This window comes from Sebastes umbrosus, chromosome 19, assembly GCF_015220745.1.
Source record: "Sebastes umbrosus isolate fSebUmb1 chromosome 19, fSebUmb1.pri, whole genome shotgun sequence".
NCBI lineage: Eukaryota > Metazoa > Chordata > Actinopteri > Perciformes > Sebastidae > Sebastes > Sebastes umbrosus.
Window position 1 is genome coordinate 18,398,269 of NC_051287.1, and position 23,817 is coordinate 18,422,085.

The 23,817-nt window shown below is 39.9% G+C and overlaps 2 protein-coding genes across 2 annotated transcripts; one reads left to right on the forward strand and one right to left on the reverse strand.

The window, feature by feature from the left end:
* Positions 1 to 159: 159 nt before the first annotated feature.
* Positions 160 to 10,960, forward strand: ak3 (adenylate kinase 3). Its single transcript, XM_037752094.1, has 5 exons — positions 160 to 861; positions 4,869 to 4,988; positions 6,026 to 6,198; positions 8,699 to 8,817; positions 9,505 to 10,960. Exons 1-5 carry the CDS (start codon positions 714 to 716, stop codon positions 9,614 to 9,616), a joined length of 672 nt encoding a protein of 223 aa, XP_037608022.1. The 5' UTR covers positions 160 to 713; the 3' UTR covers positions 9,617 to 10,960.
* A 1,051-nt stretch (positions 10,961 to 12,011) lies between these two features.
* cdc37l1 (cell division cycle 37-like 1) lies at positions 12,012 to 22,852 on the reverse strand. The gene is made up of 7 exons (XM_037752092.1): positions 22,502 to 22,852; positions 20,379 to 20,678; positions 20,119 to 20,212; positions 18,791 to 18,906; positions 17,465 to 17,587; positions 17,180 to 17,353; positions 12,012 to 16,039 (listed from the first exon to the last, which is right to left on the reverse strand). Exons 1-7 carry the CDS (start codon positions 22,604 to 22,606, stop codon positions 15,923 to 15,925), a joined length of 1,029 nt encoding a protein of 342 aa, XP_037608020.1. The 5' UTR covers positions 22,607 to 22,852; the 3' UTR covers positions 12,012 to 15,922.
* Between the last annotated feature and the right edge of the window lie 965 nt (positions 22,853 to 23,817).

Here is a 23,817-nt window from a genome sequence, read left to right on the forward strand (position 1 = left end):
TGTGTTAGTCTGTTTATTAAAAGCCTTTTAATAAACAGACTGATTAAATCCACCCCAAAATTTACTGTTTTCTGAACGATTCAAGTGTTATTTGGACCAGTAATGTTTTGCAAACCGTGTTTAATTCCTTTAAAAATGTCTCTCTTATTGTTTTAGATGCTGAGAGAAGAGAGAGCAGATTGGTTGTTATTCAGCTGCATCCTGCAGCAGCCAGTCTGCATGTCTGTTCGAGGCTCGGAAGGGATTATAATCACCGCAACCTTGCCAACAAGCTTTTCTCCCTCTCTCTCTGTAGATCGATTACGTAACCGTGCTACAATAAATGCAATCTCCAGTAACATGGTGTGCAGTGACATGGGTCTGGGTGAGGAAGTTTGTCAACACGCATGGAGAAAGAGGCTCATTTCGCTTGTAGTTGCAGCGTCAGAGGAGTGGATCCTTATCTGACTGTCATCTTCTTCCTCCTCCATCCCCTCCTCCTCCTGCTGCTTGGGTTTCTGCGGGGAAATAAAAAGCTCCTGTGATAGACTAGACTTAGACAGGCTGCAATAAGACGCGCCCACTCTTGGTTGCGCACTTCTTGGAAAATAAAGTCATACCTGCTCCAGATCCAGATCCAGCCTCGACTGCAGCATCCAGACAGAGGGGGATTCATTGGAAGGATATACGGCTGTTTTACTCCTTAAAAACTCACACTTATAAACAAATAAGAGATGGTTCTTCAGAGGATTTTCCGTGCTGTCATTATGGGACCTCCAGGGTCTGGGAAGGGAACAGTTTCGGCACGGATAACCAAAACTTTTGCACTGAAACACATCTCTAGTGGGGACATTTTGAGAGCCAACATCAACGCCAAAACCGGTAAGATAGCGGTGTCCTATATAAAAAAAAAAACACATACCAAGGCTATGTGATCTTAAATAGAATCTAGACAGGTGAACATGTTTTTTTTTAAGAAGTCAAGAGTCTGCAATTTCAGATTATTTCAGGTGTTACCTGAAGACACTTCAGAAATGTTATTCCACATTATATACATACTCATTATCATGCTCAAAACATAACCAGATTATTGACATGAAGTTATACTGTAGTATGAAAAAAAAATACCCTCACTAAGTTTGTTTTTCTGGGCTGCTGTGATAAGAGCACCACTCCTTTATACCAGTTTTTTTTATCTTGCTGTGAGGTTGATTAAAATGAACTGTGTTTTATCTTTAGCCAAGGGCAAACTGGTCTGCAGGGTTACTTACAGAGCGTATTGGTATTATGTTTACACTGCAAACACTTCACCTGACACATCACCTGAGCTTTGGAAGGAGGCCCACTGCTGCCCCCTTCAATATCACCTTGGATGACGATGATTAAGAGAGGTGTAAAGATAAGGAATGCTGCAACCTTTGCTCCTTTGAGAGGAGGGACTACAGATGAAGAAGTATAGTATGTTTGTACAGGTATATATAAAAATAAACAAAAATAAATAAAATCTAGTGTTATAAGATTATATTACATAGCGGCAGATCTGTATAACTAGTTTCATCCAAGAGGCTACCAATACTAATGTTAGCCATCTGCAGAGCAGACAGAAAGATCATTATTATCAATGTGTGACAAATGTCACATTTCATAGTTACTAAATATGTATTTTTGCATGTTGTTGAACCCATTCATTCTGTACTTTTTAAATATACAGTAGGAAGCACACATTGTTTGAAATATATTCCTTCTGAGCAGATCAGAGATATGGATAACTGTCAGTTGTTAATCAGTAGTTTTATCCAGCCGAGGCACTGACAGGAGCTGGGAGAAACAATATTTCTGTGTATGCAAATACTCAGTGAAATGACAATAAAGTGAATCTTGAGTTGAGGAACTGGTTCATAGCAGGAATGCAGGGTTAAAGTGGAGTCTCCTGCAACTCTTGTTGTGCAATCAAACTTAAACCTTACCCTATTTATGCAAACTCATCACGCCCTGTTATACTTTCATACAGTGCACATACAGACATTTTTAAGCTCCTCAATTTATTGTTGGCAGCTCCACTGCAGCAGCTGGTAGTCAAAGCTGTTATTGACGTCCCCCAGCTCAAATTTTCCCAAACAGTCCTTGGATCTGAACCAGTGACCCTCCACTTCCTGAGTCTGCCTCCTTAACCCTCCCACAAGTCATACTGAATGTTAGAAATGCTTGTTTTGGTGTGAGCATTGCCTATTAACTCTAACAAAAGGTTTTAATACACTTACCAGTAGTAAAATCCTCCATAGTTGTGGTCACTTTGCCTTGATAAAACTGGTAGCCGTGCAACAATGCCTTTGCTTTGTAAACACCTTGCTCTGTTTCAGCGTGCAGGCCTAAAGCATACGGGTAGTGTGTCATTGTCATTTACAACATTTGCTAAACAAACAGAAAAAAATTCAGCAGAATATGAGTTATTGCTGTAATAGTTGAATTTCATTGTAAAATTTGCACATATTTTATTGTTAGTTCTACCCTATGGTCTTTACTATGGTTACACCACAGCAGCAGTATATCAGCACATTCAGCTTGATTCTGCAAGGCTGCAGGAAATTCCTTTCTCCAGCTGGACTCCGACCAATTAAAGTGGAAGTGATAAAAAAATAAACTCTCATTCCTTAACCTCCCATACCCGGGTTATCATGTCAAATCTTCTAGCTTTACAGCAGAAAAATGTTCGCTTGTGCAGCTTGATTGTATGATTATTATAGTTAGTGTAGTGGCTATTTGTCATAAAAATCAAACTTACAGACGTAGGCAAAATTGTTGGTACCCTGCCGTTAAAGAAAGAAAACCCCACAATGGTCACTGAAATAACTTGAAACTGACAAAAGTAATAATAAATAAAAATTTACTGAAAATTAACTAATGAAAATCAGCTGTTGCTTTTGAATTGTGGTTCAACAGAATCATTTTAAAAAACAAACTGATGAAACTGGCCTAGACAAAAATGATGGTAGCCCTAGAAAAGATGTAAAATAATGTGACCACAGGGACATGTTAAACTAAGGTGTGTCCTGTAAATAGCATCACAGGTATCTTCAAACTTGTAATCAGTCAGTCTGCCTATTTAAAGGGTGAAAAGTAGTCACTGTGCTGTTTGGTGTCATGGTGTGTACCACACTGAACATGGACCACAGAAAGCTAAGGAGAGAGTTGTCTCAGGAGATTAGAAAGAACATTATAGACCTTCATGTTAAAGGTAAAGGCTATAAGACCATCTCCAAGCAGCCTGATGTTCCTGTGACTACAGCTGCTCATATTATTCAGAAGTTTAAGGTCCATGGGACTGTAGCCAACCTCCCTGGACGTGGCCGCAAGAGGAAAATTGATGACAAATCGAAGAGACGGATAACACGAATGGTAACCAAAGAGCCCAGAACAACTTCCAAAGAGATTAGAGGTGAACTCCAAGGTCAAGGTACATCAGTGTCAGATCGCACCATCCGTCACTGTTTGAGCCAAAGTGGACTTAATGGAAGACGACCCAGGAGGACACCAAATCATAAAAAAGCGAGACTGGAATTTTCCAAAATGCATATTGACAAGCCACAAAGCTTCTGGGAGAATGTCCTTTGGACAGATGAGACAAAACTGGAGCTTTTTGGCAAGTCACATCAGCTCTATGTTCACAGACGAAGAGATGAAGCATCCAAAGAAAAGAACACTGTACCTAATGTGAAACATGGAGGAGGCTCGGTTATGTTATGGGGCTGCTTTGCTGCATCTGGCACAGGGTGTCTTGAATCTGTGCAGGGTACAATGAAATCTGAAGACTATCAAGGCATTCTGGAGCGAAATGTGCTGCCCAGTGTCAGAAAGTTTGGTCTCAGTTGCAGGTCATGGGTCCTCAAACAGGATAATGACCCAAAACACAGCTAAAAACACCCAAGAATGGCTAAGAACAAAACATTGGACTATTCTGAAGTGGCCTTCTATGAGCCCTGATCTAAATCCTATTGAACATCTGTGGAAGGAGCTGAAACATGCAGTCTGGAGAAGGCACCCTTCAAACCTGAGACAGCTGGAGCAGTTTGCTCACGAGGAGTGGGCCAAAATACCTGTCGACAGGTGCAGAAGTCTCATTGAGAGTTACAGAAATCGCTTGTTTGCAGTGATTGCCTCAAAAGGTTGTGCAACTAAATATTAAGTTAAGAGTACCATCATTTTTGTCCAGGCCAGTTTCATTAGTTTGTTTTTTAAAATGATTCTGTTGAACCAAAATTCAAAAGCAATGTCTCATTTTCATTAGTTAATTTTCAATAAATTTTTATTTATTATTACTTTTCTCAGTTTCAAGTTATTTCAGTGACCTTTGTGGGTTTTTCTTTCTTTAACGGAAGAGTACCAACAATTTTGCCTACGTCTGTAAATCAAAGGACCACTGACGCACCATGGGTATGTGGATTACACAGGCAAAAGGGTCCATTGTCCATGCAAATGAAGCACATGCAAGCAAATGCAAGCAAATGAAGCACATTGGATGTTGCTGCCTCTCTTGTTCTGGTAAAAACCATAAGCCCACCCAGGTGCATGCTGGTCCTATACATGCCTACCTACATACTGTATAACCGCGGATGCCCACAGTGTTACCCAATTCATGAACAAAAGAAAGCAAAATATTAATTACGCGAAAAACTAAATATATCAAACAAGAAAATAGTTAAACTAGACAAATATCTAGCAAAAGAGATATTATCTAAATAAAGTAAACATCTAGAATAATAAATCAAACAATACTACTTATTAGTAGTAAAACAACAAATAAATAGCTCCTACATTCAGTTAGATATTCAAACCCACAATACCAAAACGGCACTGATATATGTGTTTCTGTTTTTCTGTGTGTGTGTCAGAGCTCGGCCTGCTGATGAAGTCCTGTATTGATCAGGGTCAGCTGATACCTGATGGCGTCATGTCTCGTCTCATCCTGAGTGACCTGAGAGCGATGGACCAGAACAGCTGGCTGCTCGATGGTAGGACCGTGAGATAACTCATTGATCCTTTAAATGTATTTCTAAATTCAAATCTTGGTGATGGTGGTTAAGACTTGAAACTTGACTCGGACTTGCAAAAAAATGACTTGTGAGCATCCCTGCTTTTTAGTTCATGAAAGTATACTTTGTATACTTTAACTTATAGTTCTTAGCCAGTGATTTATGTATTACATACTACGTTTGCTATTTGACTTGATGATTTGTGATGAGATTAAAAAAAATAAAATGTGTTGTTCTCGCATTCCTCTACGGTGAACGGATAATCCAAAAACTTCATGAATTGAAGTAAAGTCATATCAAAACATCCTTTTACAAACACACACTTTAATAGGCCACTCTATCAAAAAGTAAGCACAACTACAAACCAGGTATTCTTTTCTGTAGGCGTATAAGGCAAGAATACTTAATTATACTTTTCTTAAATATATCTTAAGCAAATATTAAGTAAGTAGGCCTATAAGCCAAATATACATAGACTTTTCTGTATACTTGTCAGTATAAACCAAGTATACTTAGAATTGTCTGTATACTTGTAAGTATAAGCGAAATATACTTAGACTTTCTGTATACTGTCAGTATAAGCCAAGTATACTGAGACTTTTCTGTATACTTGTCAGTATAAGCCAAGTAGACTTTTAAGTCTACTTCTCAGAATGAGCCAAGATTTTTGAGCATACTTGTCAGTCCGAGCCAAATATACTTAGACTTTCTGTATACTTGTCAGTATAAACCAGATATACTTGGAATTGTCTGTATACTTGTCAGTATAAGCCAAGAAGACTTTTAAGTATACTTGTCAGTATGAGCCAAGTATGCTTAAGTATACTTTTGTTAAGTATATCTCTGATAAGTACATAAAAAGTAAACTGAAAGTATACCCTTTTATTTTAAGTTCAAAAGAAGTATACTAATGGCACACTTGAATAAACTTCATTTTGGTAAGGGTATTTATCATATCCTTCTTACTTCCCTGTATCTTTTGCCTTTGCTTTCCTGTCCGTCTGTCTCTCTACCAGGTTTCCCTCGCACAGTATCCCAGGCAGAGGCTCTAGACTGTGCTTACACTGTGGATACAGTCATCAACCTCAATGTACCTTTCCAGACAATCAAGGAGAGGCTCACCTCGCGCTGGACTCACTTTCCCAGCGGCCGAGTCTACAACACTGATTTCAACCCGCCTAAAGTCCCTGTAAATATACATCCTCTCTTACTCCTTCCAGATATTGTCAGCACAGAACCATTTCATTATTTAATTATGCATGCTATTGGAACTCAGGTTTCTGACAGTTCTGTGAAGATGTGTCTCAGGCAAAAATACTTTTATTGAAGTTATTTTGATCGGCATCATTTATGCGCATATTGCACCCTGTTTCCATGACTACAGAGAGAGAGAGAGAGAGAGAGAGAGCTCTCTGACGCAGGAAAATACTTTATCCACGATAAACAGTATTTGACATCGACATGACCAAGTTCTCTTTTGCAGACTTTTTGTCCTTTTGCATATCGTTTTTAACCTTCCAACATTTATTTTTACATTTATTAGAAAGTAGCTAATTAAGCTAATATCTCCCTATACATATGTATATATAACATACTGTATATGCACACTTAAGGTTGACAAAGTACAGTTTTGAGCACCTGTTTCTGTGTAACTCTTGGATGATTCATAGCTTATGTGGTCACGTACTCTCTCTGTGTGTTCATGACTTGCAGCACATTCCTGCTAAATTTCCTGCACAGTCTGGATGAGTAACACATTTACAGTTAATCATTGGCTGCAATTTATTCATCTCGGTCTTGTTTGAGAGAGAACAATGGAAAAGACATAAAAAGTGGAATCAGGTCAAGGTTTTTAAAAAAAAAGGCCAATATTTCTTCTCTCTTCTAGTTCTTTATGTAGCTGTCACCTTCGCTTCAAAAGAACAAATAGTGAACACACTCAGAGGTTCATATAACATCCGGTACGTCTCTTACTAGATATCCAACTTTAGCTTTCAGAACAACTTGAATTGTCTTAGGCATGAATTCAGGTGTTACATGTAAATCATAGACTTCATGCAGATTTTTTGGGGAGCGCACATCCATGCTGTTCCCCCGCAACCTAGAAGTGCTCTTCAGGGACTGTGCATGATCTCTGAGTAAACAGAAGACACTGTCATATTCCTGGAACTGTCCATGCATGTTTCATAACTACATCTCCAGCTGAAATATACAAGAGGGTAGACTGATACTTTGAAGGGATGTAGCTGGTCATAATGTGAATGTATACCTCACGCCATTACTACCCAGTGTGGTGCGTGTTTCTATTTATTGGCTAGTGCTGAAATATTTGGACACCTTCACTTTTCCTCTAGTACCATCAGCAAGTCAAACATTTAATTTGTCTGATACTTAAGTGTATGACCAAATACCTGCAAAACCAATGACATTCCCATCAGCCTCAGGTGAACTTTGTATTTATTTAGTGTTCATTAGCTAATTTTAGTATGCTAACCTAAGATGTTGAACATGGTAAACATTACCTGGTAAACATTAGCTCGTTAACTTGTTAACCGTCTGGTGTAAATCCACTTTGCTACAAGCTAGAGTGTAAATAATACAATTGATGATGGTTTAACTCAATTTAGCTGCTTCAATTTCAGGGTCCTGGTATTGTACATGCTGGATCACTGTCATGACTTACTGGGACACTTGAATAGAACAGAGCCATCGTTAATGGTATTAGTAACACGTGTGCTTTTTCTACTAAGACAAGTCAAAATGTCTGCAGTGAAACAGGCTTTTGTGGTTTTGGTGAAGATGTGGCTAGAAAAGATATGATGTGGTCAAAAGTCCTGCTACTGTTTCTGTTTGACATCATTATCAAATGACCAACTGCTATTCTGGCTTAAGTTGTAGGCTATACAATGGCAACATAGAGATGACATCACACTCAGGGATGAAATGCAAGAAACGTTTTCACAAAGTCACCCCACTAAATGTCTTTTAACATAATTCAGCTTTGCGATTATCCGCCTTGTCCCTTCTCTTGGTCAACTGGTTTGAAAGCAAAGATCTGTGTTCATGAGATGCGTTTACATACCAGTCCGTGTTGTGTGGGCTTGGGCTTTGGACAAATCCTGGGGTTGTGGACTAGTGCAATAGCTGGAAGTTACAGTGCCTCAAGCATTTCTTAAAGGACCAATACGTAATATATTTACTGTAATAAATCCTAAAATGACCATGATATGCCATTAAAGATTAAGGAAACTGAAAAGAAAAGGAAATTGAAAGACTGGCTCCTCCAACAACAACGCTACAGCCAGTATGTTCTCCTTTGAAATTTCCATTCAGGTCCGACACGTATGTTTTTGTTTTGTCCGGTGTTCTGTCCACTGCCCATTTCAACACCACTTATGAAACAAACTGATCACGGCTCCAATGTTACTCATTTTAAATGCTAGCTGTCAGTACGACGTATTGCTCCTTTTAAGGCATAATATGTTACAGTCATCGGCATTCAAAGTTAGCCACTCTTCCTCGGCTCAACAAGCGAGGGAGAAAGAGAGCAGCTATGGTCGACGAGCTTGAGTGAATGAAGAGAGGGAGCGGCGTTAATGAGAACAAAGCAGTGAAACAGAAGAATAAAACATTATTTTCTGATTGTTTCACGGCGGTTCCAAAAACGTGTTTTTATGTGTTTTCTCCAGGGTCTCGATGATGTGACAGGGGAGCCTCTGGTCCAGAGGGAAGATGACACACCAGAGACGGTCACACGGAGACTGAAGGCTTATGAAAACCAGACAGAGCCTGTCTTAGAGTACTACAGGTAGCACAGATAAATCAAAATACACCTCCACCAACATATGTCGACTACATTCAGACATTGCTTATTATGGCAACCTATTTAGCAGCCCTACAGGGAGAACGCAAAGAGGACAAATGGGCAGATGTTTGACTGCATTACAGCGTAACATCTCACTGAAGTGTACTCCACATAAATGCTTTAATGTAGGTAAAAGGCTACATGCTATTGCACTTTGACCTTTGGTCTCCCTCCACATTCCTCAGCGTTGCTTGCATGACTGAAGAAATGCTTAAGAACCACATTCCAAGGTATCTTTAAGGCTTTCCAGAGTCAATAGCCCAAGCAAAACGAAAACAAAAGTACAGACACTAGTCTTTCGAGGCTGTGGACCCAGTTTGTAAATGCATCATAATTTCTATTTCTGGACTAATTAGGCAGGAAAACACATTACTCTGTGTTTCCTCAAACCATAGGGATGTGCTTAGCTCAGTGTCCCACTTATTTTTATCCCAGCATTTGTGAGGCTGTTCATCATTTGAAGGAAGTACAGAAAAGTACAGACTCGGAATAAAAGTGCACAGAAAGTGTTTACTTTAAAAGGATGAAAAATGACTGATTTCTGTTACATGTTTTATTTGCTGCACAAAATATCTGAAGGTAGTACTCTGCACTTTAAAAACTGATTTCTGTTTTTCTTTGCCCCTCCAGGAGTAAAGGTGTACTAAAGATCTTCTCTGGCACAGAAACCAACAAGATCTGGCCGCACGTCGAGGCGTTCCTCCACAGGAAACTCTCCTCCGTCAAACAAAAAGCTGCATAGAAAGCCCGAACCGAGAGGCGCAAGAAGGGTTAAAGTTTACTCGCAGAAAAACGCTCTGCAAGCACCGTCCAATCAGGTGCCACTTTCTGTGAGAAAAAGAGAAGAGCCGTCTGTGTAATTATACACTCTGAATGTTCAAAGCGAGGAGTAAGACTGCAGATGTTGTTGGAGGAAAACTTCACTGTTGCACTGTTTCCACATTGTCGCTGAAATTAGTTTGGGGAAACTCTCAGGATGTATGCATACAGTCCGTCAAACATGAATCATTGTCTCTTTATTTAACAATGTGCCTTATAAAGCCAGGACTTCACTGAATCAAGATCTTCAGCAGTAGAATATCAAGGTTACGTTCACTAGATGTTTTTAAGTTTTAGGTTTTCTAACTTTCTTAGATGATGGCAGCAACACTGAAAACAATTGGCACACCAGCAACAAAATATTTTGAGCTAAATAAGAGATTTTATTGTTAGAAATCATTTGAAAGCAATATTGCAGGCGTGCATAACTTGTCTTTTTGAGACTGTTTCTTATGCAATGGGAATTACTAAAGGGAATTGTTCTACAAATTACTGTAATTTCACTTTTGCAGGAGTGCCTTTTGCTGCTTTCGAAAATATAACCGGTAGCTCAGTGAATGTAGTTTGTATGAAAAGAAAATTATTATATTGAATATTTAAAAATTTTAATGAAACCATCTTTGTGTAACAGCTTCTTTTAACCACCTTAAGTCTTAATTGTGTTGTCTCTGAAATATGCCACAGTGTCTCCATTTTAACCAGGCGTTCCTTGTTATGACCAAGCCTCTAAATGTATACTCATATTTGCCATTTAATGTGACTTGACAACTGAATTGAATAATGTATTAACTTAAAACATTGAAGAACAGTTTGTACAGGGCTATCATGTTGTTCGAAGACATCACAGCATTCAAGGTCAATCTGCAGCTCTGTGTTTTTGTACTTAAGAATGTTTCACCACGTTAAAAGCCACAGAAATGCTAACTTGCCTTTTAAAATGTACTGTAGCCTCATTTATGCAGTGAATGTTTCCTGAACTGTACTGTGTATTTCTTAAAACACTTGAATACAATATTTAAATGCACATCTCTTCATAGACAACCGTGTCATGAGTATTTATTATGAATCATTAGAAGCTTCTGATACTAGCTACTGTATGTAGTATATTATTGTACACCAGAATAACACAACTGGAGAACTTCCCAGTTATTGTTTTAATTTGACTAATTATGACAGTAACACACCGATTCAGCATTGTTTTCTATAACACTGTCTGACTCATGAGGGACAGTTTAACAAAAATAAAATCAAAATTGACGCAGCAGAAACAGAGATATTTTTTTTATTGGTGTCTACATTACCCACAATGCAACTCAACCGCTGACAGTTAGTCTGAGAGTCGGGTGTGGTATATAATTGCTAGTATCGGCTAATGTAGCCTGGAGCCGTTAGCCCCAAACAGAGATGAAGAGTGGGCTAAAGAGGTCTGTTAAACTCACTGCTTTCCGACCGTCTATGTATCTATGTTTCTAACCACCTGATTGTTTTCCATTTGAGTTTAAAGACATCATTTTGACTTTAAAAAGGACCTACTATGCTTATTTTTAGGTGCATACTTGTCTTTGGGGTTTCTAATAGAACATGTTTACATGCTTTAATGATTGACTTTTTCCCTCACACCAGCTGTGCTGCAGCACCTCTTCTCACCCTCTGTCTGAAACGCTCTGTTTGAGCTCATGCCCAGCTCTGCTCTGATTGGTCAGCCGGTCCACTCTGTTGTGATTGGTCAACCGAACCAAACTCTTCAAACTTCGCACCAGCTCCGCTCTAACTAGCTTTGCTTGGAGACGTGCCAAACTAGCCGCTAGGCATGTTTTATGCAAATGTGTTACTTGGTGACATCACCACGTTACAGAAGAAAGGGCAGGACTTAAAGTAAGGTGTTTCAGGCAGTTCAGGAGCAGTGTTTCTGTGGGGGAAAGTAACTCCCTTTGGAGTGGACTTTGGGCTTTGTGACTTTGGGGAAAAAGCACAGAAGCAAAATAGGTCCTCTTTAAATTTATTCTCAGAACTTTAATCTCAAAATTCTGACTTTAAACTCAAAACCCAAATCATTTTTTCACATGTTGCCCTAAACTTCTTCAGTATCTAGCTCCAAAAAATGTTTTATATATTTATCAGACAAAAGGATTTATGCAAGTTTTTCCACATGTGCATTAGTAGCTACTACCCAGGACCTTTGAACAGACGCTGATGTGTATAATCGGTGGAGTTCCCCTTTAAGGATTTAAGGATGACGTCAGCTCAGGCTCCTCAATAGTAGATGTCAGAGGAGCCTGCTGTATAATTACTGTAGCAGTTGACAACAAGACACAAAACATTTAGCACTTGTTTTATATTTGAGTTATTAACAGCGGCAAGAGAAGCCAAATCTTACAGTAGACTACTGTGAGTGAGAAGTGTAGACTCTTCCTTAATATTCATAGCTTAGTGACTGAAATTCCTATACCAAGTCTCTCAGTCTTACACTCACACAATTTTGATAATCTTTGAATAATTTAGGACGTTGAGACACCATGGACATTGGTCACAGGTTTAGCATAACAGCTTAAGCCATACAATTGTATTGCATAGTTGATAAGTCACTGTGGACAAAAAACAAGAGAAAAAGAAATACATTAAAGACCGCTACAGCACACAGTTTTAGCTTCACTGCTTACAATACCTCTGTTTATGTTTACAGTATACTAGGATACTTATTATGTGCACTGCTCTACACCAGCACAGTGCAGAGCTCACAACAAATCTGTGAAATAATGAATAGTGAAATGACAGGTGCACTGCAGACCAATGCATCACACAGTAGCTTTAAGTCAACAACACATGTATTGTACTTTAATGCATTGTATGGCATCTTTAATTCCACAGTCCGCAGTAAAAATCTTACCGATTGTGCCGCTCAGCAGATTTTCACACTGATTTTGGCTGTCTTGTTAAAAGAAGATTATCATCAACGGGTCAGTTAATTGGAAGCCTGATAAATCTGGCAAAAGCTCCCTCGAATACTTTGACAAAAAAAAGTCAGCAAACAATAGAATACAAAAAAAGAAAACAAAATGTCACACAATTAAAAAACACAAACTCATCTAAAGCCCGCTGGGAAAACAACAAAAAAGTGACTAAATCCAAAATACGGTATGAGGAAGAATAATAAAGTCAAGTGCTTCAAACAACCTCGGCAGAGAAATATAAAGTGCAGAACACATTCAGATGCAGAGTTCCTTTCTGCATACAAACATACAGCAAAAGTCTCTTTGTGGAGCGCTCAGCCCTTTTTCCCCCCTCCCCTCCGTACTGCTGCTTTTCACCTCCTTCCAGGATCGTGAACTTTAAGTGACACACCACTGATTTCAGTCTGCACACATTAGTTGTGTAAGGAAACTGGCGGTTGCGATTCGGTTTCAGATGCTGGGTACTGTAGATGGCAAGCTGGTCAAGAAAAGTAAGCTATTTTTACTCTGGCCCATCAGTGAACTGTTCAAAATAAATACACAAAGCCAGCCGATTAGCCTGTTATCAGGTCATTAAATGGTGCATTATAACTGGTTATAAGCCTCATAAATGTGGGCTAGTAGGGCCCTACTGCACCCACTAGTATGTTTTATCATCGATTCACATGGTAGCTCACCGAAAGAAGGAATAAAAGACGACTCAAGTGACCTCTAGTGACCGTAGTAATTATGACAGGAGCCAAAGCGAAAGCCAAAGCGCTGTAGTATATACAGCGTGAAACTCCATATGCATTGGAGGTCGAGAGCGATGGATCGGTCACAAAATACAGTATTTTCACCCAGGAGACTGGGGTTTGCATCTTGTGTGAAACCAAGAACGTCTGGTTGTCTTTGTTTCACTTTTGAAATATAGTTATTTTAAGGCAAAACACAATGTTTTCCCTAAACTTAACCAAGTGGTTTTGGTTGCCTAAAGAAGCCTTTTTCTCTGTGTTCAAAACGTAACGTTTCATGCAGTGTTACATGTTAGAACTTGTTGCTTTTAAGTTTTCGCTTTCACTTTCACAGCATAGTAGGGCCCTACTCACCCATATCTATGAGGCTTATAGCGACCAACACTGCCTATTCAATGGCTTGATAGCAGTCGAATCGGGTGACAAAGCCCATGCAGGCCTAGTAAACCCTTTTATTTCCATCACCTGTGTTGTCAGTTGAAATTTGAGGCTTTGATTATGTGAATGCAAAATTCAGGTGAATAAACTGACAAACGTAGTGCCCTTTTACAACTTACATTACCATGCCTCTTACACCCAGATGTAACATATGGATAATTACACTCAACATTGTCTCAAAAATCCTCGTAAAATTGAGCTGACTTTATGTTTTTGTCATGTAATAAATGCTGAGTTGTTATATTGTCTCACATACTAAAAAGCATGCACTGTTGTCTTTAGCTCATTATTCGTCTTTGCCTTATGTTAAGCCGCTTCAACCAACTGACTATTGTTTTGAAAGGCTGAATTATTTCTGTCACAGAGTTGGACAATAGAGCCAACAACGATTACTGTAATCTTCTGTTGTATGTGGACTGGGAATTCAATTGATTTTCCAGTGATTTTGTACGCATTATGTATTGTGAGAATTTGTGTTTTGTCTGCACAGTTAGACACTGAAGGTCAAAGGTGCATATTAATGTCAGATGTAAAGGAGGTAGTCGGATTACTTGCACACTTTAATTGCTCTTTTAAGCCTCTCCAGACAACACTAGGAATACCTATTTTTAAAGAAAAACCTTAATGATAAAACCACTCTCGCATACATCAACTGTTCCACTCCTGAAGCTATAACATGCTCTGACCTTCATGTTCAAAGATAACCAATCATCAACTCTTCGAGCAACGAGAGAGGCAGCTCTTGATGGCCTTTCTGGCACGACGAGGAATGGCAACAAGCAGGTAACACAATAATGTTTGACAAAAGCCAAGAAAGAGTTAAAACATTAGCACCAAACGCTACCATCTTGAAGCATCCCTGCTGTCTACTCATTTTAGATAACTAACTGACTAGCCACCCACACATATTGCATTATTTATCCTCTCCTGATGATTAGACACACACAGAGATCTGTGGGTTGTGCACAACTCCAAACATGCATCTCAGTTGTGAATCTGAAAGCTGTAAGAGCCGAGGCCCTGCGGGGTGAATCTGACCCAAGACCTTTTAAATTAACCTTTATGTAACTCAGTTCTAGCCTGATAAGTTAAATGCTGCAGAAAATGCAAATCAAAAGTACCCACAACTGGAACTGTGTTCGTACAGATTCAGACATTACGCCATTAAATACAGATAAATCTGCTCTAGCATACAGCTAGCAGGTTAGCTTCTAGCAAACCAAAGCAAAAAAATAATGAAAAATGTGAGGCCATGTATGTCTTTACCAAATATAAAAAGGTATGACAACAAGTCTGAAACTCTCCTGTAAAAATATTTCTCACAACACCACAGCTTTGCCTTCAGGTAACTTCTTTTTTCCCTCATGATTGATATCAAATTATTCAAGATTACACCTGCTGAACAACCACCTTCGCTCTATTTTACAGTAGTTACTGTATACTGGCACACGATCAGGTAGTTTCAAATGTTGCTTTAAGACATGTTATGTCAAGCACAGTATTAGCCTAGTATCTAGTCTAGTTGTCTATGAAATGTTCACCGTTAACTTGTACCGCACAGGATACAAAGCCATTGATCTGTCAGTCGTGCTTCTCATGATTCAATTTAAGCAGCTATAATAAGCAATACTCCTCAGATGTCCACTGATCTGAGTCCTACTTCAGGCGTTGGATTTGGTACCTAACTGCCCAAAGACTTTATTGGTTTAGTATTCTTTGTGTTGTCTGGATTTCAATTTGTCAGTTTTGTTTTGCTTCCATGTAAGAATGTTTCTCTTTTTTTCAGGAGAAATTAAAATGAACCAGCGATCTGTAAAACCAGGGTTATGGCACAACACGTGCATTTAGCTGGCAAAGAGACAACCGCAGGAACCAGCTCGCCAGAGGCCAACCACGTTGGCACAACAATCGGTAACACTGAGAAATGTTTGTCGTCGGCAAAACATTATTTTCCCGCAGCGTAAAAGACTGATCATGTCTCCTTTTTATTCCTTGCTCTGCACTGGTGTTACTCAGCCTGTCCTGCTGTACAAAGAGGGCTTGTTCCTATAAATGGTGAGGCGATGGAGATGAGAGGAAAAGCAGGGGGGGCTGATCCTACAATCCCTAGGAGGTTTCCATCATGCGTATATCGTCTGTTTCTGTCGCGTCGTCCTTTGTCCACCTCCCTGTGCTTGTCCACAGTCCAGCCTCTAAACAACGCTTCATGGGGTACTCTGCCACCTAGTGGAGGGAGAAGAACACAGGAGGGTCTGATGACAAATAAACACTCACAGGTGAGGTTTGTCGAGCACAAATCTGAGTCAAAAACAGGTTTAAAATGGAGCTGGAGAGAGACTCTGGGGGATTAACCTACTGTCGCCTAGTTAGGGGATTATAATGGTTATGTAACTGCACTCTGCCTCTGTAACATTTCATGCCCTAATCTGAGCTGACACTACACATTTGATCGTTAATTCACAAACTTTCCTCTGCAGAGATTTTTACCGTGAACTAAAACAAATCTGGGAGGACTCAAACGTATGATTTTTTTCTATAAAGAACAGCTTCTCATGTACATGTTCTCCTCCAGAGACTGACTGCGAGTTTAAACTGAGGTGACGAGAGAAGCTACGAGAAGAAAAAAGGCAGAAATCTAAAAAAAAAAAAGCGGGACCAGGAGAGCCGAGCTTCGCTTTCAACAGGCTCGATCGCATTCCTGGGGAGCCGTCTTTCCTCTGTGGGCGAAGGGGAGGATGATTTTTTTTCTTTTCCCAGAGTAGATGTTTGGCAGCTCGTCAAGCTGTGGGGCCAACAGAGGGGAGGAGGCTTCATTCCCTCTTGCCTACAAAAGGCTTTCAAACTACAAAGACCAAGTTTAGTAGAAAAGCACGTAGCAAATTTCACTTTCTCTACTTAATCTGAATATCGATATACATAAAAATCTCTTCCGTGTCTGTTGTTGCAGACGGTCCAGAGAGTTTCCATTTGCTCACATTGTGACACATTTGTCACATGTTACTCCTCTTTTCCTTTAAAATGGCAGAGCAGGTAGTTTGGCAGAAGTTGGTGTTTAAAATCAACAACAGCAACATGAACTCCAGGTCCTGGTTTGCAGGTAAAAATCAACTTTTGGCAGCTGCTCTGGCCACAAGTACTTACTACCATTTACTGTATGTGAAAATAGTTATTTGCATATTTTGTGACAAAGATATCACTAGGAAATAGAACTAAGTGTGCTGACGCTTTAAAATCCAGCATCCAACTAAAGATGAGTTCTATATGATCACAGGACTAACATACAATAGCTCAATGGTGCCACCCGACAGCTGTGTGGGGTAACTGCAACAGCCTATGAAAAAGAAGAAGAGGAGGAGAACTTACCGGAGGTAAAGAGTCCAAGGCTTCTTTGGGGTCGAGTCTGAAGTTTGTGCCGGTTTTGTGTTGTTCAACATTGTTGGATGTGTCGATTCTAGACTTGACTGCGTATTCTTTCACTCTGTGTTTGAAGGCCTCGAGCTCTGTGTGGAAGACTTCTAAGTAGACGTCTTGTCCTTCCTACACAGCAACCAAGGCAATAATATTAGGGAAAACTGCCCGAGACACAACAGAACGAAAGCCACAGATATGTACTCACACACACAGTATTATCAGATGATTGCATCTTACTTTGGCTTTGTGGAAGAACTGTCTGAAGCAGCCTCGGGGATCCTGCTGAGAGTTCGAGGCCATCTCCAGGATGAACTGCATGACCACAGCTTGGTGCGCCACCTGCTCCATCAGCGCTTCTTTCTGCAGGACAACACCCAGTTTATATAAGTCATGTCTCAAATCGCTTGTGCTATGTAATTACCAGAGCATCATAGTGAACTAAAACTGAAACTAAAACAAAAGTAAGCAGTGAAAAATATTTGTAGTAAACTGAAACAATACTGCCTGGGTAAAAAACGAATAAAACAATAAAAATCAATGTAAATTCATTTCTGTTTTAGTTTTTACTAGCTATAATATATCACTACAGAAAAAAAGAAAACCCAAGAATTTCCGTCATCTTTCATGACATTGGACCACAGAAATTGAACAAACTTGACATTTCAGGTGATGCCGCAAATTCCTTCACATTGGACACTAACAAAGCGCAAAGATTAAACATTATGGCCATTCCTACACAGTTCTCCAACCATGCATTTCATAGCTACATACTTCTGAGACATTATACCTTGCTCTAACAAAAACAAACTAAAAATACTGTAAAACTAAATCTATAAAAACTAAAACTGAAAAACTGAACTGAAATATAACAAACACACTCTGAAAATGAACTAAAACCAAACTAAAATAAAAGAAACACTAATTGAAAATTCCAGACTATTATAAACTTGGTTATTATTACTGATTTCTAATACCCAGCATTGATGCAGTATGTGCTGTTGTATGTTTACAGCTACTTTGGAGCGTAAATTCAGCATCAGTGTGCATGCCATCTGTGGCAAAGTTTCAGAAGTATATCACTGAAAAATGTCAGATTTCAACAGAGCGCTGACAGCACGATGGAAAATTCTGTACTTCCAACACCTTCATATTGTGTGGTACTGCATTAGATTAAAATTAGTTTCCACATATGGGACTAACGGAGCAGGTGAGGCCATTTCTTTATTTGGCGGTGTAATAATCTCTGTTGGCACTGAGGGAGATTATGCTAAATCCACCCCACAACTGTGTTTTCACTGCCTGCAGATGTCAGTGCACATGCTCTGGCACGTGGTCCCATGTTTACACTGCTTTTACAGCTTGACGAGGTGAGAGGAAATACACTGGCCGACCGTGTTTATCATAATGAAGCAACACAGCAACTAGATGGCCCTTATGTGTTTTAATAGTTTTCTTTTTGACAGAAAGTGAGTTCTGTGTTCTATGTGTGTAGGTTTTATGTTTGAGGTATTGTTGACAATAAAAAGAGAAAATAACACCAGCCTAATCCTTCCAGTACATTACCCCTTCTTGCTGTAGTCTCATGCACCAGAGAATTAAGTAGTTGGCCGTTTCCTCACAGATGAGCTGAGGCATGTCTGCGAGGAACCGCTGACTGTCGTCCCATCTCCGCAACATACCTGATCAATGGATAAAAAAAGACATGTTTTCAGACATAAGACATAAAGAAGAATTATAAGGGTGATTTTGCATGTTAAACTATCACCAAAGAAACCTCAGTTGCTTGCTACCGTTTTGTCAGAAATATTTACAGCAAACATCCATTTAATTACCATAGTAACATTCTCACAAGAGTGTACCGTTGGGCACTTAAAGCTCTCATAGTAGAGTTAGTAATTAGTGCCTGCTTTCTCATGGGAACAATTTGGACTATCCAGCACTTCTGCTTTCACACTAAGAAACGTGTAGCCGGTATTTTATATTCGTCCAGATCATTTGCCAAAAGCATCTCAATAAAATTAATCTATAGTTTTTGAAAAAGTTAGATTGTTGGTATGGCAACCGTTGAAATAGGGCTGCACGATTATGGCCAAAATGATAATCACGATTATTTTGATCAATATTGATATCACAATTATTTATTACGATTAACCTTTGATTTTAGCGACAGCATATTTTTATTGCACTTTCACATTCAAATTAATAGAGCACTGTTTTCACTTCCATGCTGTGCTGCATCCCTCTTAATGTTCAAATTTGGGCTACATGATGTTGGAAAAAAACTGATATTGCAATATTTCTTTCTGCTTTATATATATTGCAATATGATAACATACAGGAATATTCACCCTACCCCTTTCTTTGCTACATTTCAAAGTGAAATGCTTTAATCTGGTGCACTTTGAGAGCAAAATTAGCAACATTAAGAGGCTAGATAAACAATTGTATGCCCTTAATTTAATCATAAACACATTGGTTGAATAGATAATATCTATACCCAAAAGGGAAGCCAAAACATCTCCCCAAACTGTGATCGCGATTAATAGTCGATTAATTGTGCAGCACTTCGTTGAAAGTACGAACTGTGACATGGACTCTTCTTCTGCACAACTCACATGCAGTACAAACTGCCTTGCTGGCCAGAGGCACAAACATTTACATGCAAAGTAATGATAATTTGGATAAAACACCAACTGCAACCACTCTATAACTGACAGGGGCCACGAGCTTGCTGAAAAACAGTTGCCTTCTTCCACCACAGTCGGGTGTGTTGAGATGAAATTCCTGCATAAAAGTTCAATCAATCAAGTATGCATATGAAAACTAAATATGACCTCTTCCAGTAAAGCTGGAGAAGAAGTCTTCCCCTCCAGATTTGGCGTCTCACTTACCAAAATGTCTGAGCTCTTGGTCATATTTTTGGAGGAACGTCTTGCACTTGTCCTGATCCATCTCTACAGGTTGATTTTGGACATTGATGATACTCTGGAAGAGAGAGAGTACACTGACTCACTGTTGAAAACATTATTAAATGGTTAGTAGACAGCACACACCATCAAATAATTCAAGTCATGATCTTGTTTGCTTTTAATTTTCCACGTCAGCTTTTATGCCTCACTTAAACGTGAACAGCGCCAAACTGTTTGCTTACCTTATCAAAAACGTCCCAACTTCTTACAGCTCCGAGCACAGGACTGCGGCTGGGTCCCTGACCTCCCAGCATGCTCTCCTTGCGACGCCACTCCTCCTCTGTGTGCGTGAGTTCGGAGGGGCAGGCCAGAGTTCGAGCTCGTTCCTGCTCCAGGGACTCGGAGCTGTGGACGCCCAAAGAGCACAGCTGGTCCTGGGCTTCGGCCAGCCTCCAGCTAGAGACGATGGAGGCCTTCACGCAGCGCTGCTGGCTCTGGCAGAGCGACGCCATGGCACAATCACAAAGGTGCGGTGTTGGTGACTGGTGTGAGGTAAATGGAAGAAAGAGATTAGGACAGGGAAACACTGGCTTCGACTGAAATCGCAAACTATGTACCACAAACTCAATATATGTACTATCATTCAACATACTTTTGTGTGAATAAACAGTAGTAAGTATTTTTTTTCGGATGCACTGAGCAGTAATTTACGTCGTCACTTCCCGAGAGCCTCCTTGCCGGTTGGAGACATGTAACCGTGCCAACCTCATGTGACCAAAACAACGATTTCAATCAAAGTTGGAATTGTTTTAAAACATATATAACGCCTAGCACAGTGAAATCTTATACTTAGAGTTAAATTGAAGCGTTAGAAATAGCATGTTAGTGTGGAATTTCGGACACAAACTTAGATTCTGTCAGTGACTCAAGTCAAATTAACAGTAAATCCTCATAACATACACATTACGTACACATTGTGCTTTGTACAAATTAGAGCAGGGAACTAATATTTCCTGTCTACCTACCACAGTGGTTGGAACGACTCAAAAATGCACCTGTTACTTTTCTGGTTCTCCACCAGCCAAACCTGATAATGACCTAATTTTCACTTGCACAATGCAACTTTCACAGGTTCTGCATATGCAAGAATCCTGTGGTGTAGTTTGCTTTGTTAAAACACAATCTGACATCACCAAGGGGCTTGACTTGAAGTTTTAATCCTCATCCCTTTTATTTGTTATATATGTTTTCTATATAGCCCGAATAAATCTTTCTCCACAGAGAGACTGGCTGTGTGCTTAGAGGGAACAGCTGCCCCTCATCCTGAGTCACACACAAAGCCATTTGGCTTTTAACCACAACCAATGCTGTATTTGGTACAGGGTGGGGCGAGAGGGCTAAAAATAAAAGGCTTGTTTCCATTTTGTTTCATGGCTACCAAAACAGCCAAATGCCTTTTCTAGTCACAGACACCACACCACACACAGCTGTCAGTGTCTGAGAATACCGAGGAGGACCCGGGGGAAATAGAGAAAGTGGGCTGCTGCTGCATGTCTTGTTGTGGCCTCTAAACCTTCACCATCTTTCCTGCCATGTCCTTGACAGGATGGTGACACAGCAAGTGTCTGTTTTCTTTATAACCAGGCTGCTCCACCCAAAGTGTGTGAAGGTTCTTCCTTCCTGCAGCTGTCAGACTCCTCAACCAGCACTACTGCCAGTAGACCACATTCACACCATGACAATAACCTGACATTTTCAGGAGGAATTTCATTAATTCTCACTGTGCAATATCATTTTCCACTTGTGCAATGTTGTTAATAGTCTGTTTATTATCAATACTGTATATACTGCTCCTATTTTTATACTTCCTTCTATTTAAATGGGTCATATTTTGTTACACTTTGTTTAGCTCTTTTTTTTTTTTTAACTGTGTTAACTGATGCATCTTGTTTTTTGCACTATCCCCTTTAGCTTCTGTACACTGCAAATGTCCCAAATTGCTGGACTAATAAAGGAATATCTTATCTTATCTTATCTTAAAGTGGACTATAGATAGCTTGTTTACTCAGGTCTGGGTTTGCTCTAAGGTCAGCATTCACTCCATGCAGCCTGGACACTGGTGTTGTGCACCATGAGAGTTATTGGCTAAATGTAATATAGTGTATAAGATGATGACAGAAAAGGTAACCTAGGCAACGTATGTAATATAGCAGAAGAGGTAGTAACCTAGGCAACGTAATACATGTTACACGTTGAAGTTGAACTCTCTCCACTGAAACAGGGTTTATCTAGTTAACATGCTTTTAATACCATTAAGTTACCTCTGCAATGCCAAGTAATGTATATATAGCTACGCTTTAGTTACCTGCTGGTGTGGATAAACAGCACTGAAGCTCTTAGCTGCTGAAGCTGGATCTCTGTTTGGCTCTTCATCCTGGTAAAGTGCAGCTCCGTTACCCAGCCACTCCATCGCCTCTGCTGCTAGCTGCTGCTAGTGCGAGCTGTTGTTGGAAGAGGCACTAACAGTGCTGCTCTGTGAGGTCTGTGGCTGTCTGACAGAGGTCTGTGAGATCTAAATGCCAGTCTGGAAGTGGTGAATGTGCTGCTCCACGTCGGGAGAGTTTAGCTCCCGTTAATAAACAACGTTAGCTTAAAACTACAGCAGTCACTGGCTGCTGCTGCTGCTGCTTCTTTGAGGTCTATTGGTGGTTGGTAAACAACTATTTGGTGCATTAGCGCCACCTGCTGGACCGGAGGGTGGTCATTCTGCTAATAACAACTATATCCCAAAAATAAATAAATAAATAAATAAAGAAAAAGAAAAAGAAAAAAGAAAAAAGAAAAAAGAAAAAAGAAAAAAGAAAAAAGAAAAAGAAAAAAGAAAAAAGAAAAGAAAAAGAAAGAAAACAAAAAGAAAACAAACAACCTCATATTTTTCCAATCATATTAAAGGGACTATTTGTAACTTTCTAAGCGTATAAATGTAGTGGGTCGTCACACATGCGCGTTCGCATATGCGCGCTCACGTGTGGCTGGAGCCTTGTCTCCGCTGCCTGCTCTCCTTCACTCAGAATGCGCGCGCGTCCTCGCTGTCTCGCTCCACCTCTAGACGTGAACGCGCGCTCACTACACACTGCAGAAGAGTTAGTTTAGCTCTGAGAATATCTAGTGGATGTACAGCGGACGTTTGTGCAGAAATAAATGCTGCAGTTCCTCCGGACCAACAGAGCTTTCCCGTGTCTTGTGAAGTGACGGAGCTCTTCAGATAGTTACGTTACCCTCTCGTTACCGACCGGGTGCCGGTGCTTCAGCCTGCACTTAGGCAGGAAAAGCCAACACTAGGATCAGATCTAAATCATGTTCATGGAGAGACCTTCGTCTGGTCAGCTAACATTACTGTCAAGCAGCTGAAATATAGAGTGATATTGTGGTTTTAGCTGACGTGTGTCGCCTCACTGTTTTGAGTGATGCTCGTTCAGGTATATTTAGAGCGAGCAAGCGCGAGCCCGACGCTGACTTTCGTTGATTTCACGGCCACAGGTGTCGCTGTTAAGAAGCATTTCTGAAAGTTACAAATAGTCCCTTTAATTTGTCTAAGATACTGAAATAATGTTCTATAACAATCATTTAGTGAGTTCTTTTGTAGAATATCTATTAAATCAAAGTGTACTTTAATCTCTT

Coding starts and splice junctions, on each gene's coding strand:
- cdc37l1 (XM_037752092.1), bottom strand. CDS start 22,606: ATGGAGTGGCTGGGTAACGGAGCTGCACTTTACCAGGATGAAGAGCCA. Junction 20,213..20,378: donor GTTGGGACGTTTTTGATAAG/GTAAGCAAACAG, acceptor TCTCTCTTCCAG/AGTATCATCAATGTCCAAAA. Junction 18,907..20,118: donor CCAAGAGCTCAGACATTTTG/GTAAGTGAGACG, acceptor TCCATTGATCAG/GTATGTTGCGGAGATGGGAC.
- ak3 (XM_037752094.1), top strand. CDS start 714: ATGGTTCTTCAGAGGATTTTCCGTGCTGTCATTATGGGACCTCCAGGG. Junction 862..4,868: donor CAACATCAACGCCAAAACCG/GTAAGATAGCGG, acceptor TGTGTGTGTCAG/AGCTCGGCCTGCTGATGAAG. Junction 4,989..6,025: donor GAACAGCTGGCTGCTCGATG/GTAGGACCGTGA, acceptor TCTCTCTACCAG/GTTTCCCTCGCACAGTATCC.